Source organism: Scardinius erythrophthalmus (genome assembly GCF_964197995.2).
Source record: "Scardinius erythrophthalmus genome assembly, chromosome: 14".
Lineage (NCBI taxonomy): Eukaryota > Metazoa > Chordata > Actinopteri > Cypriniformes > Leuciscidae > Scardinius > Scardinius erythrophthalmus.
This window is the reverse complement of record NC_138234.1, coordinates 32,900,473-32,916,284: the sequence shown is the minus strand read 5'-3', so window position 1 is coordinate 32,916,284 and position 15,812 is coordinate 32,900,473. Positions and strand designations below refer to the sequence as shown.

The 15,812-nt window shown below is 33.2% G+C and overlaps 1 protein-coding gene across 6 annotated transcripts in view; it reads left to right on the top strand.

The window, feature by feature from the left end:
- rnf123 (ring finger protein 123) overlaps positions 1-15,812 on the top strand; it is a 148,579-nt gene that overhangs the window by 61,592 nt on the left and 71,175 nt on the right. For all 6 annotated transcript variants that reach the window (XM_081384937.1, XM_081384938.1, XM_081384933.1 and 3 more), the window contains 2 exons: positions 3,621-3,696; positions 5,925-6,009. In XM_081384937.1, coding sequence (XP_081241063.1) covers positions 3,621-3,696; positions 5,925-6,009 — 161 coding nt within the window. The remainder of the gene's footprint in view (positions 1-3,620; positions 3,697-5,924; positions 6,010-15,812) is intronic.

Here is a 15,812-nt window from a genome sequence, read left to right as displayed (position 1 = left end):
GTCATTATTAGCAAAAAGGATGAAAGCCATTTGATGCTTTTTACATTTATGGACACTGTCAATAAGCAAAGAAAATGTGTGTGCAATTTTAAAAAATAGGACACACTTTGGTCTCCCATTACTTAAAACCATTAGAGGCACAAATCACATGTTGTTGTTGTTTTATATATATATATATATATATATATATATATATATATATATATATATATATATATATATATATATATATATATATATATATATACATGTGACTTTCTACGACATTAGTGAATAAACGTAAATAATCTTATTCTGTTCCCTTAATTTTCTTAGTTTGTCTTAATTCTACACATTTTAGTGTTGACTGCACTTACTCAGTTATTCAACCTTATAATAACAAAAATGATCAAAAACTACTTAAAATTTTAGGTAATGTAAGTTCATAAAAAAATATATATATATATATATATATATATATATATATATATATGTCTTGTGCTCACATTTTAGTGTTGATTGCTGCACTTATTCAGTTATTCAACCCTGTTACCCAAGTTGTAACAAAACTTATCAAAAAATACCTAAAATGATAGGAAATATCTAACAGTTATTTTTTTTTTTACTTTGGTGTACATTTATTGATTAATACTCAGAAATAATGAAATCACAAAATCTATTTTTTAAACTATCTTATCTACACTTCAAAAAGTTGGGTTGAAGAAAAAATTGCAAACATCATATACAATTAGGGATGCAAATTATCGATTCATTAATTCATTAATTGATTGACCTTATCGATCGATTAACGATTAACTGATAAGCGCCTATTTTCCTGAGAATGTAAATTTCTCACGGTATCAATAGTGTCTTTAACATAAAAAGCAAAATATTGCTTATAGGCTACTGAATAAAAAAGCATGTTATATTGCTCAATTGATGTTTAATTGTAACAGTTGGGATACGGTACAGATAATGGCATTAAATACATTAAAATACATAAAAATGAATTGTGCACTGGCTCACCTGTTGCATGTGAAACATTTATCAACAAAAAATACATTTTAAATAAAACTCTACATGGGTAGGCTTAGCCTACAATATTAAGCCTACATATAATAATCTATCTGGTAAACTACTTGTATGAAAAACTTGAAACATTAGCAGCAGCAGCACTTATAATCCCCCTTGGTCTGAGAAAGGTAACAGTAAGATTACTAGACCTGGAAACTTCTAATATAGAACTGAACACAGCTTAAATCATCCCTGAGGAAGGTGACAGTAAAATTAGAGGGCGTCCCTCGTTTACACTGTCCGTGAAATGTGACCCAATTCCGATTTTTTGCTCACATGTGACACAGATCCGATGTGTTCAGTGTAAACAGGAAAAAAACGCATGCATTCGGATATATCGAGATCGGTTTCAGGCCTCATTCATATGTGGAAATAAATCGATGGATCTGGATGTTCAATTAGCCGACAATTAATTTAATTTAATCGAGTAAATTCTTATCGACAATTAATCGATAATCGATTAACTGTTTACATCCCTATGTACAATACATGTAAAAAAGACCTTATAATATTTTATTATTCCTATTAATTATCATTGCATCCTAAAGTTAATTATCATTTAACATTTTCAGAAGGTTACGTACATCCTCATTTTCATATGCTGTTTTGTACTCTATTCATGGAAAGTGCCATGCAAATGAGGTGCAAGTGTATATTGTTCTCGGGGCCACTGCATGTTTTCAAGGCCTCAGTTACAGAGAAGAAGGCTTTGAAAGTGTATTTTCTGGTGTGTTTTTTTTTTTTTTTTTCATCAGTGCTTACATGAGCTCTATTCCCAGCAGAGCGTCCATTCATCAGGCTTTAACTGAATCACACCTGTGAGCACAGCAGGCGTCCACACGTCCTTGAAGAGCAGAACCCCTCCATTTACAACATTTTCCTGTCCCTGAAGGATTTATCCTACTTTTGAATACAGTTACATGCATTGTGCAGTGGTTTTCAAACTTTTTAGAGTGGAGTACCCAATGACTCATTTAACATCCTTCTGCGTACCCCCTCTCTTCCCCTTAGACTGCACTCACACCTTTCCCATTAAGGAACAAATTTGACCCCTTAAATCTGAAATTGAATAAGTTCAATTGATAAATATGCAATGATGGTAAAAACGAAGTGACACTTTTAAATATTAAATTAAAACCACCTCTAGGTGGCGGTATGAGTGAGTCAAGTGGCTGTATTTATGAATGAGTCATTGAATCATTGACTCTCACGATTCAGTTCTGCTGTGGAACTTTTATTTCATTGCAAAATTGAGCAAAAATGAACAGCACTTTATATTACACTTTCTTTTGTTGAACTGTTGTATAAAATCAGTGTCACATTTGCAATCGTGTGGATATTTGGGAAACATTGCATTATTCTTGCTCGTATAATATATGATCAACATTAAAATCAAGAACTCACACAGGGTATGTTTTTGTATCGAAGAGAGTTCAAAGAGAATTAAATGAACGGCAGAACTCAGCAACTGTTTCGTACCCCAGTTTGAGAACCCTCTGTGCTATAGGAAACGTCAATAATCGGCACCTGACAGCTGGGTTCCTCTGAATTGAATTCTTGGCCGCAGGATGTTGAGCCCATGAGGTGTGCTAAAGAAGCGAAGGGAATAATTATTGCAGTCACTTTGATTTACGACCAGATGTGTTTGGTTTGCTCACTGAAACTGGATCAGGCGAACTCTGTTGATGTTAAAGGAAAATTTGTAATTTACTCACCATCAAGTTGTTACAAACCTGTATTGCTTTGGTTTCTTCTGCAAACACAAAGTAGAAAGAAGGTTTATATAGTCAGTTATTTATTTATTATGTTGTGTTATTTCATCTTGTTTTGTGATGTTTCATCTTGTGTAGGGCTGTGCATCACCAAGAATCTGTTGATGCGTATCAGGATACAGGGTCTACGACACAATATATTGCGATACATTCTATAAGAAAGGCGATATACGTATATTGTGATATTTCTTGCTTTTTTTAGGAAGAAGAACGTTTTTTTTTGTGGTTTCTTTTTGTTTTGTGTTGTTTAATCTTCTTTTGTGTTTTTGTTTTGTGTTGTTTCATCTTTTTTGTGTTTTTGTTTTGTGTTGTTTCATCTTGTTTTGTGTTGATTTATGTTGTGCTGTTTTTGTTTTGTGGTGTTTCATCTTGTTTTGTGTTTTTGTTTTACTTTGCTTCGTTTTGTTTTATTTCATCTTGTTTTGTTTATTTTGCTTTGCTTCATTTTGTTGTGTTTTCATTTTGTTTGTTTTGTTGTTTCATCTTGCTTTGTGTTAATTAATGTTGTGCTGTTTTAATTTTTTTCTGTTTTGTTTTGCTTTGCTTTGTTTTGTTTTGCTTTTTGTTTCATGTCGTTTCATCTTGGTTTTACTTCACTTTGTTTTTCTTTGTGTTGTTTCATCTTGTTTTATGTTTTATTTTTCATTTTGTGTTGTGTTGTTTCATCTTGTTTTGTATCTTATTTTTTGGATGAACTGTTTCTTTAATTAGGAGAAATGTCTTATCTCTGTTTTATTTTTGTTATCTGCTACATTTTGGTTTGACAACAAATTGTATTTTATTTTTTGTCTGCAGCTCCTGAACCAGGTGTTAAACCGAGTTACGGCGGAAAGAAACCTGTTTGACAGGGTGGTCAACTTGCGTCTCCCAGGTAACTCTAATTTCCTTGTTATGTAATAAATAATCCTACATTAATGCAAATAGAAGCATTGAACATGAGCTGCATGTTTTAGTACGTACTTGAGGATGCACTTGAATGCAATTATATTTCTGAAACGCTTATTGTGCTGTGCTGAATTTAAACCTCTCAGGTATTTCGGTCCGCCCTTGATCGTGTCCCCTGTGAGCCGAAATATGGTTCGGTGTAATCTAACAGTCAACTTTTCACTTGTTCCTTTTATAGCAGCTTGTTTCAAGTCCCAGAACAAATAAAAAGTAATTTGATAAGCGTTTTGCGACGTTCTTGACTTCACCTCTGAAACCAATCAGAAGTTGGAAAGTCAGCCCTGCACGCTCAGGGAATGATATCAGACGAATAGGTCAAGAGATTACACGGCGAGTTTGTATGAAGACATAATCCAACTCATAAACATAAACCATCATCAGGAGAGTTTTCAGCCTTGACACTGAAGAACGTTACATTTATGATTAACGAGGTCGGGTCATGTTGTTAACCTGAACTTGAACAGAGAAGTGTGGCTTTCACTGCATTTTAAAGTTGTTATTAGATGGCACATTTTGACACATCAGATTCAGTGACCTACTATCCTACTAAGTGCTGTTTAGTGGCTTTAATAGATTTAGTTTATTCATCTGGTCCAGATCCTAAAGATAAAAATCTGCCTGGCTCTATGGGAATTTAACATAGGGGTGTCCAAACTTATGCACCTTGTATTTTAAGGAAGAACATTTATTTATTTACGATACATTATTCATTCACAAAGAAAATTGGTGTCCTTAAAGGTTGGATTTTTCCTCATTTTTTTTATTAAGGCATTAAGTTCAGTTTCCAAAAGATGATTTTTTATTCCTCTTTTTAGTCAACTTTAGTATGGGTGTCTAAACTTATGCATAGCACTGTATATGTATATATATACACACACACACACACACTGGCTGGCCAAAAAAAGTCGCTGTTGGATTTAAATAGGCAAATGCTTAAGAGTCTTGTTTGTGATTGGATAATTAAATTATTAGTTTCATGTTATATGTTTGGCTAACAGTTCTTCTAACCCTCATAATTTTCCCTACATAATAACTTTTCATTTCTTAAAACACCATGTAGGAAGACACATCATGACCATATTGATAGAAATAACGTCTCAACATTTATTTCCATCACTGTTTTGGTCAAGATCTTGTATTGTCAGTGCAAGAGTCCAGCACTCTGTAAAGTCTCCTCCAGCACATCCCAAAGACTTTCAATGAATTTAAGATCTGAACTCTGAGGAGAAGATTCATGTGTGAAAATTCTTCTTCATTCTTTCACAATCTGAGCCTGATGAATCTTGTCATTGTCATCCTGTAATATGGCCATGATGTGTCTTCATACATGGTTGTTAAGAAATGAAAAGCTACACACTCCATCAATAGGGTTAGAAGAACTGTTGCCAAACATATAACATGCTAGAAACATAATAATCACTGCAATAATGATCCAATCAAAGACTCTGAAGCATTTGCCTATTTAAATCCAAACAGCAACTTCTTTTTCTTTCTTTCTTTCTTTTTTGTTTTTAACCGAGCAGTGAACATATACTGAAGCATTAAAGTGTCTTTTCCAATAAATATTGTTGCTCCATGACAGCTATAAACTTGTGAACACACTTTTGCTAGACACCATTTTCTTGTTTAAAAAATTGTGTATTTAAATTCAAATACATGTAGTGTGTGTGTGTGTACTGCATATTAATGCAGTACATATATTAAAGTGATGTTTCATATGTACATATATTTACATATTTATTACAGTTTGTAGTTGATTTTAAACGACAATGGTTGTGTGTTAAAGAAAGATAAACAGTCAATATTACATTTTATGTTTATAAAAACAAATAAAAAATAAAAAATATCAATATTATTTGAGAGTGAAGTTCAAATAAACCAAAGGGAATTGCAAAGAAGATCATTTTCATACAAAATTCCCGAACGCTCTCCCCTTCTTTCATCGGTCAGTCAAACAGACAATCCTGTGCTAAACTCATGCCTTTGGTTGAGTCAGTGTTGCTGTGTTGGGCTGATTATGATGCTTAATACACATATGTTATGTATTTTAGCACCCTTAGATTGCTGACCAATCAGCATCCAGAACCAGATCAGTTTTGTTATAAAATATATAACCTGAGCCACTCATAAAACCATGTGTTATTTTCTGTGTAGGCCTGGAGAGTGTTGATCACTACCCCATCCTAGTGGCTGTGACAGGGATATTAGTGCGAATTCTGGTCGACTCCGATAAACACGGGTGAGTTTATGGCTTTGTTTTGCTGTCTATATTATGGGTTTCCATATTCATGGGCATACTTACTGATGTAGACTTAGAAAAATGCATTAAGGTAATATATGGTCCAGTCCTGCATTGTAGCTTTACACAAACCAAGCGTCTGTTTTATTTGTTTCTGTCTGGATTTGGTCTGTTGGACTCCATGACTTGTGTTTCTGGTTCAAGAGCCGTTTTCCTGTTCAAAGAGCACATTTGCTGTGAGGAAATGTGTGTGTGTCTTGGCATGAGTCTGAGTTGGACAGTTAATTGCATGTGCTGTTGCCTGAGGGAAGTCTGACACCCAGCGTGTCCCTGTTGTGTGTCTGTGGGTCAGAGCAACATGATTCGGGACAGAACCTGTCCTGTGGGGAGGTGAAATCTAATAACGAACTCCTGTTGACAGAAATGAGACTTCTGAGAGACCAGAGGAAGGACAAACGGGGTCTCCGGTTCATCATCGCTCTTGCTCTTAGGATTTGTTTTTTAAAGCTGGATATTGTTTTTTTGTAGTTCTGGCATTTTCACTATAGGCTGAAGGTTTATGGCAATTTTGTTCTTTCTGTTGTATTTTTTGACAAGTAATTGTGTGTGTGTGTGTGTGTGTGTGTGTGTGTGTGTGTGTGTGTGTGTGTGTGTGTGTGTGTGTTTATATACGATCAGAATACACACTACCATAGTGTCTAATACTTCTATCATTGAAGCTGGACTCATTGAAGCCTCATTCATTCATTCATTCATATAAATGCCTCATTCATTAATTCTTTCATTCATTCATTCATATAAACGCCTCCATTCATTCATTCATTCATTCATTCATTCATTCATTCATTCATTCATTTATTCATATAAATACCTTATTCATTAATTCGTTTATTCATTCATTCATATAAATGCCTCCATTCATTCATTCATTCATTCATTCATTCATATAAATGCCATTCATTCATTCATTCATTCATTCATTTATTCATATAAATACCTTTTTCATTAATTCATTTATTCATTCATTCATTCATATAAATGCCTCCATTCATTCATTCATTCATTAATTCATTCATTCATATAAATGCCTTTCATTCATTCATTCATTAATTAATTCATTCATTTATTCATATAAAAACCTTATTCATTCATTCGTTTATTCATTCGTTTATTCATTCGTTCATTCATTCATTCATATAAATGCCTCATTCATTCATTCATATAAATACCTTATTCATTCATTCGTTTATTCATTCATTCATATAAATGCCTCATTTATTCATTCATTCATTCATGCATATAAATGCCATTCATTCATCATTCATTCATTCATATAAATGCCTCATTCATTCATTCATTCATTCATTCATATAAATGCCTCATTCATTCATTCATTCTTTTATTCATTCATTCATATAAATGCCTCATTCATTAATTTGTTTATTCATTCATTCATATAAATGCCTCATTCATTCATTCATTCATTCATTCATTCATTCATTCATTCGTTTTATGCACCAAGGATGCACTGGATTGATCAGAATAGACATTTATAATGTTACAAAAGATTTTGATTTCAAATAAATGTTGTTCTTTTAAAACTTGTATTTATCAACTAATCCTAAAAAAAAAAAAAAATCCTTTTCAACATTGATAATAATCATAAATGTTTCTTGAGCATCAAACCAGCATATTAGAATGATTTCTGAAGGATCATGTGACACTGAAGACTGGAGTAATGATGCTGAAAATTCAGCTTTTACCATCTAAATTAAACTTTACAATATTACAATAGAAGACATTTCACAATATTCATGATTTTACTATACTTTTGATCAAATAAATGCAGCCATGGTGAGCACAAGTACGGATCCCCTAAAGGAACATGATGGAAAACAAGGACCATGACTGGCCTTGAATGATGCTTTTGAGGATATTAACTCTTTCCCCGCCATTGACTGAATTTTACGGCTTTCCGTGTTTTCACTGTTATACGGTAGGGGGCGCTATTACACATCTTCTGAACGAGTACTGAATCTACTGATCAAAACACAGGCCAAGAAGAAGCAGAAACAAGCGATATCATATGAAAACAGATGCATATGTAAAATAACGCGATCATCAACATGAAACACCATATAAATCAAATCTGCCCTAATGTTACTGAATGAAATGTGGACCCAGGACGAGCTCTAGGACTGTGAAGCTTTAGGGTGTTGATGGACTCGGTCTAATCCATCTGTGTTTTGATCATCGTTCTGAATCAGATCTGAATGTAGTCTTTCACAAAAACTTGATTTTCTCAGGTTTTCGCTTGAAATGTTGCTTTTTTTTTTTTTTTTAACTTACCCAAAGCCATTCAATGTTGTTTTTTGTCAATGTCAAGGCTTTGTTCTCTCTTTTTTATATTTTATGATCAGATATTCATACAACAAAATGTTCTGGGGGCCATGATTTTTTTTTTGTGTGTGTGTGTGTGAAAATGATAAAAAAAAAATGCTGCCAACTTTTTCCAAAAACACTAGCGGGGAAAGAGTTAAAAGCATATTCCTGCATGTTGCTGACATCTGATAAAGCTGTCTATAGATATGGTCACTGGACATCGCTCTTGAACTTTCCAAACCTGTGATCAGTGATGCTCCCCGGATGCTTTGAACTTCCTCGACACACAAATGAGATTGGAAACGGATCTCTGGAGGAGTAATGAATCGTTCAGAGATCTGATTCCTGGAAAAGCCTGATAGACGGCTCTCTATCACGGAAGACTTGATGTCTCGGTGAGCAGATGTTTAACATTTCACAGGCTTCAGAGAGAAGGGCTCTGTTGAAACATTCGTTTTATGTGCATGAATCCAGAATGAATCAATGCTTTAGAGATAAGAAGAGAAATGTAGTGTAGACGGATAAATATCTGATACATTTGAAATGGTTTCCAACAATAAAAGAAGAACTGCATACAGTAACAATTCACTATATTATAGTAACACTTTACAATAGGGTTTTATTTGTTAACATGTTAAACTACATAATTTGTTAATGCTGATCTGAACATTTACTGATGCATTTTTTAAGATCAAAAGTTGAATTGTTGTGAATGAACATGAACGTTGTTAGTTCATGTTAGTTAATGCATTAATGAGACTTTATTGTAAAGTGTTACCCATATGGGCACTGACTTCTTGTTTTGAAATCACTGTTGCGTTATTGCTGGTTTGAGTGCTGTTACTCTTGTTCATTATTCTTTATATAGTGCAGTGTCTTATGAGATGAACTATTAGATTTAACGATTATGTCAGAGTTTATTGGTCAAGGAAGACTTTGCTCAGGAGGCATTTGTTGTATTGAATTGCTCATAACATTTGAACCCAATGCAATATACAGTGCAATAGAGCATAAATGCTCTTTTGCAAATAACAAGGATATAATCTTTTTCTGCATCAACTTTAAATGTTAAATTTTCTGCATTTTTTTTGCTTTGCTTTAAAAAAAAATGTTTTGTTGCTTTTTGGTTTTGATGTTTTATTTTTTTGTATTTTGTTTTGTGTTTTTGTTTTATTTTTTTCTTTGCTTTGATGTTTTATTTTTATTTTTTTGTTTTTCATGTATTTTGTTTTGTTTTCAGCAAATACATAATACACTTTCATGTAGACAAATACATTAACATACACATGATTAGTATGTCTAATCCATCATTAATATTTTCTACAGAGGGATATAACTGACGAAAGTAAATATGTAAATACATGGTTTGTCCTAATTTCTAGTCATAATTTATTGTACATAAATACATTTCTCGCCTTATTTTATATTTCAATATGTTTTCTTTTTCTTAGTATTTCATGATATATTTAATTGTCTTTAGTTTTTGAAAATTACATTTGTGTGTAACAGATTTAATTTTTTATTTTTTATATAAATGCATTTCTCACCATTTAAATACTTGATTGGACACATTAAACTGCACATTTATTTATTGATTAATATATTTTTATGCTATATTCAATTGTGTCTGTTATATTCCTCTGAAGCGGACCCTAATGAGCGGGTCTAATGCTAAAGGGGGAAAAAATATGCATAAATAGAGACAGAGCGCAACGTGTCATAATCTGAAGACCACGCCCACCGGGGGGGGGGAACAGTCCAACGGTCTCCATTGACTTTGCATTGCGAGAGGCTGCCTCCTTGTCATTTCTTGCTTCTAACAAAAGACAGAATAATGCCTAAAAGCTGCTGTGTGACAAGGTGTACAGCAAACAAGCTAAGGAACCCAGAAATAAATTTTCATAAGCTGTCGACCCCTACTTCAAAAAGGAAAATGAGAAGTCATACAGGTCAGGTGTACTATTAATATAACTAACTAACAATGATAATGTGGTACAAGAAAACAAATGTGGAGACATCGTTTCAGTCAGCAAAGATTCATTTTGGAATCTCAAAAGACACATCTCTCGAAAACATGAACGTGACAATACGCAACAAAAGGTTAGCAAATTGAATACGGTAACTTCACAAAGTGTAAATTATAAATATAGCGTAATATTCAAATAAATTCGTTTTTTCATTCAAGTAGACTTAATGGTTCGTTTAATTTAGCCGAATTTGTGTAGTCTGTAATAATATTTATATTATTAGGTCCATTTAGTCGTTTAATTTTACAGCAGTTTGTGTGTACGCAAGCCAATTTAAATTTTAATCGTGCGCGTTGCAAAAGTTCACGTATCAAAATTCTGGCCTTATAGTTAATTTACTTTTAAAAAATGTATATGTATATTTTTGTTTATATCATTTTTATTTATATTATTAGGCCCATTTATTCGTTTAATTTTACAGGACTTTTTGTGTAATTTGAAATAAAACATTTATATTTGAAAAATATTGTTGTTACTCATTAGTTATTTAGGAGGTAAGGCTTTGGTCTAAGCTAAAAGTGATATACATGTAGATTTGTTTCCTTTTTTGGAGCGAGCGGGGGGCGATTTGAGTGGAGCGCGAAGCAAACCTCGTTGAGCGCTGAGCGATAATGATTTAATGCAATTTAAGTTGAAATGACTTAAACATCCAAGTTGATTGTACTTAAAAAATATATATATTTTTTACAGTGAGGTCGGCTTTGTGCTGTTGCACTGTTGCCCACACTATACCAATTACCCAGAATGCTTCTCTCCGCCGAGCTGTGGTGTTCTCTTATCTTCTCGAGATGGTCTTCTCTCTCCACGTGCTCTGATAAGACCTGACTTTTCTCTTTGAATGTCACCAGTCTTCTTGTACTTGTTGTAGAAGGTCTTATAAGGTCACACTAACCCTGTACACACACTGGAAGCAGACGCCGAGTGTGTCAGGTCACTTGCGTTTACAGGTGAATCATGAGAGATTGTGTCTTGAGAAGATGACCTTTCCAAACTTGCTGTAACCGCAACACCTCAAGTAAAAGCTGAGGCGAAAAACAAGCTTTTTCCATGAGCGTTTGGAAGTGTGCAGCATGTCTGTATATGATTTCATTTTTCTCATTCTTGAATCACTAATGGTTTGTTCTGACTTGAAAGCCTCGATAACCAAGTTTGTTCGTGGATATCATATGTTCGGAGATATTGCATTATGACAGTGAGAGGATGCTTTTATGGCCAAGCAACTTTTCTTTAAGTGTGATTTATGCAGGAAAACTAGGTTTGGAAACAGTGTGTTAAATGAATTAGTCGTCAAGACTCGGTTTGAATCAATCTAATGACTCGAAACTAATGAATCTAATGAGTGTGTTCAATGAACTGCCTTTCATTTCTAATGAATTAATTGGAAAAAACAACATTTAACTGAAAGTGTTGATTGGTATGTTTAAGTCAATTATTCTTTATTATCAAATATTCTTCACTTTGGACCAATTACTTTTGTTATTGGAAGTGTTTGGTGTGTGTGTGTGTGTGTGTGTGTGTGTGTGTGTGTGTGTGTGTGTGTGTGTGTGTGTGTGTGTGTGTGTATCTGACGTAGCATTTTATAATAATAAAATGATTATCAAAATGTAATAAAATAATTGAAATGTAATAATAATCAGAAAAACATTTTATAATAATAAACATTTTATAATAATCACAATTAAATAATAACCAGAATAAACATTTTACAATGATTAGAATGCAATAATAATCAGAATAAGCAAGAATACACATTTATAATAATAAAGTAATAATATAATAATAACAATGTAATAATAATCAAAAAGAAACTGTTTCATAATGAGTAGAATGTAGTAATCATAGAACATTCATTGAAATGAATTAGTCAACAAGACTCAATATTATATTACTATGTAACAAATATTATATTACTATGTAAAAAATGGTTTTAATCCAATTGAACACTAGTAGTGTCTATCATTAGAAGTGACTGTAGAGTCAAATTGACTAAACTTATAATGATTTAAGGCAGGACAAAAACTAAATGTAGTTAACCTGACGAAACTTTATCTAGCAGGAATGACTAAATTAATTTAAATTCATACAACAAGATTACAACAAATTATTTCAAACTAATTCAATTTTGTTGGAAAAATGTAATTCAATTTCGTGGAAAACCTTTCCTTAATTTTATTAAGTTCGTTCAACAGATATTTTTTTTGAGTGTCGAACATTCATTGAAATGAAATGAATTGGGGAAAAAACAGCATTTAACTGAAAGTGTTGATTGGTATATTTATGTCAGTTATTCTTTATTACCAAATATTCTTCACTTTGGACCAATTAATTGTGTTATTGAAATTAAGGATGGTTAAGTGAAATCAGAATCGCTAAGTTTCCGATTCTCATCCCCACTGAAGATCCTCTTATTCGACCCTGTAAATTGTCTCTGAAACACCTCTGCTCTCATCACACGGTGAATGGGGAACTAACTGAACTGCTGCTAAATTTGGCATATTATATCCGGCACAAATTCGCTAATGAGAAAATAATTGGTGTGACACCTGGCACCTTCCCTCTTCCCTCTTCCTGATTTCCTGAATCTAGACTTGCTCGAGTTGTGGGGTTGTTGTCATGGTTTGTCGGTACTATTGAAATATCCAACTGAAAAATGAGAACTGAGCTCATTTACTTCATTTGTATGCATGCCGTGCATGTTTTGATATGCAAGTGAGCAACTTGTGTTTTTTATTTATTTATTTATTTATTTATTTATTTCACAAATTTGATTCCAAGCATAGAAAATCAAGCTTGAAATTAAAAGCAACCATTCGGAATGACTTATTATGACTGGTCCCTGATTAAACATTATGTCGTTTATTTCATCTAGAGTTCTCTGATTAAGTTGCATTAGCATTTAAAATGTTCAATTCACAAACCAAAAGCTTTACTTTTATATTTTTTATTGCCTCATGAAACAAGCTCAGTTATTTTTACTGGTTGTTTCACTTTTCAGATGTTGATATGATAACATGTTTCATAAACATGATACAGTTACTGTCGCTCACTGCCTTGTGATATAATAATAATATAGGCCTAGTAATAATAACATAATAACAAAGTAATAATAATCTAAATGATTGGGATGTAGTAATCGTAATTGACATTTCACAATAATCAGAATGTAATAATAATCAGAATAAACATTTTATAGTAGTCAGAATTTAATAATAATCAGAAATAATATTACAAACATTTTGTAAGAATAAGCATTTAATAATACTTGTAATTATTTACTAATGATCAAAATAAGCTTTTTTATAATAATTAGAATGTAGTAATCATAATATACATTTTTTTAAATAATCAAAATGTAACGATAATGAAAACAACTTGTTTCTCCATCAAGTGTGTTTTTAACGCTTGAACTGTGGTTCATTCATGCAGAGTTTAGAGCCTTTTTGTTATATCTATTATGATATATTGTTGTGATGAATAATCAGTGTTACACTGACTCTATATTATCTGATGCTGCTATTCGTTTGCATTTACAGCAGTGAATCATATCTAGTGTTGCATGGGTGTGGATGGCACCAGATCTATTTGGATAAATAGATTAAATATTCCAGTCATATATCTAACAATGACCACCGTTTTGTGTTTTGGTTGTGATTTGTCTGCTAGACACTCTCAGCTTTACATCAGTTATGATTACATAATGGAGTGACCATTAAGTGCATGACTAATTGAATTTAAGCAGCTGTATGGGAAATGCATGACAGATCTCGTGTATAATAGTGCCAGTTTTGGCACATCTCGGTCTTGACGCTCTCAATATGAGCCTTTACTATGAGGTCAGTTCTCTCTGCAGCTGGGATCCCTAATTCATGTCCGATTAGTTCTTCAAATCTCCTGTCAACTCCTTCAGACCGCCTGTAATTTTCCACAGGAACCAAAGAGCTTTGTGGGACCTCTGCCAAGTTCCTCGGGTGCGGTTGGTCCAGCATCCCTCTTCTTTTAGTGTTGCGTGAAGGAACCACATTGACCCACACCAACAAACAAACCCGTTCCAAACCTGTACGACTGATTTTCTTCTGTCGAACAAAAAAGAAGGTATTTTGAAAAATGTCTTTTGTCCATACAATGAAAGTCAATGGGGTCCAATTTTTGGACCCCATTGAGTTTCATTGTATGGACAAAAGCACTTAAAATTGACTTTCTGTGGGGTTTAATGTTGCTCTCCAGTTCTGCATATCATCTTGGAGTTAGAAACCAAAGACAATTATGGTAAACGATGACATTTCTATCACGAAAATAGAAAATAATTGCTCTAATGAGCTGCTCATTGTATCCTGTCCTTCAGAGGTCACTTTAAAACGTCTCACTTGAGGTCATAAAGCATCCCAGGGCACTTAACTTAAAGGGTGAGGAGTGTTACCTTGGTTTCGACCTTGGTCTTTGGGATAAATTTCCCCCAAAGGTCCATTTAAGACCTTTTTCTAATAACCTGTCCACCTCCAACTAGCATAATGGTGATGGACTGCTGCAGTATTGTCCAAAGGTGGAGGTCAATGGAAGTTCTTCAACATGGGTTAAACCGCTACCCTTTTTAAAAAGTTCTGTGGCTGTACCATGATACACTTACAATGATAAAATAAAATGATGGTGATAAAATCATGGTAAATTGTGTTTTTGGTGGCAATTTTAACACTGGCAAGTCATTTTCTTCAGAAAATACCAGACAAGGGTCCATCCACGGTTTTGCATGTTTTCAAAAGTTGCATTTTTATAATAATTAATGCATCCCAATGACAAGTTTTGACTCTATTAGTGTATTTTATACATATGACGTAGATACGCTACAACAGGTAAACATGTCACAAATTTTTTTGTGATTGAATCAATTCACAAAAGTATTGATTCAAATGTGCCTACTTGAAATAGTGATGCAATAATGTGAGGACATTTTTTTTGTCAATTTCAAAGTTTAACCCTTAACGCTTAACCCTTAGCCCTTAGAGTTTTCTAACTAAAAACAACAAATATAATATCTTTAAGGATATTAAGAAAAAAAAAAAAGTAGATGTCATGAACGTGTCCTGCGTGAGACATTGAGGTAAAGACGTTGCAATGAAATACAATGGAAAAGGAGTGCCGTGGAAAACAAAAATGATTGAATGATTAACATGTTTATTTACCATTGTACTTACATGAAAGCCCAAGAAAATCATGATATTACCATGATATATCCACAACTCCATGGTATTAGCATGGTATTAACTTGCCATTTTATCCCAGAAAACCTGGTACATGTTTGTTAGCGTAAAGTTCTGCAGCATTAACCGAGCTAGTATTAAAATGAAATAGCAATGCATTGATGCTAATATGCTGCCTGAAAATAAAGCACATGGCAGA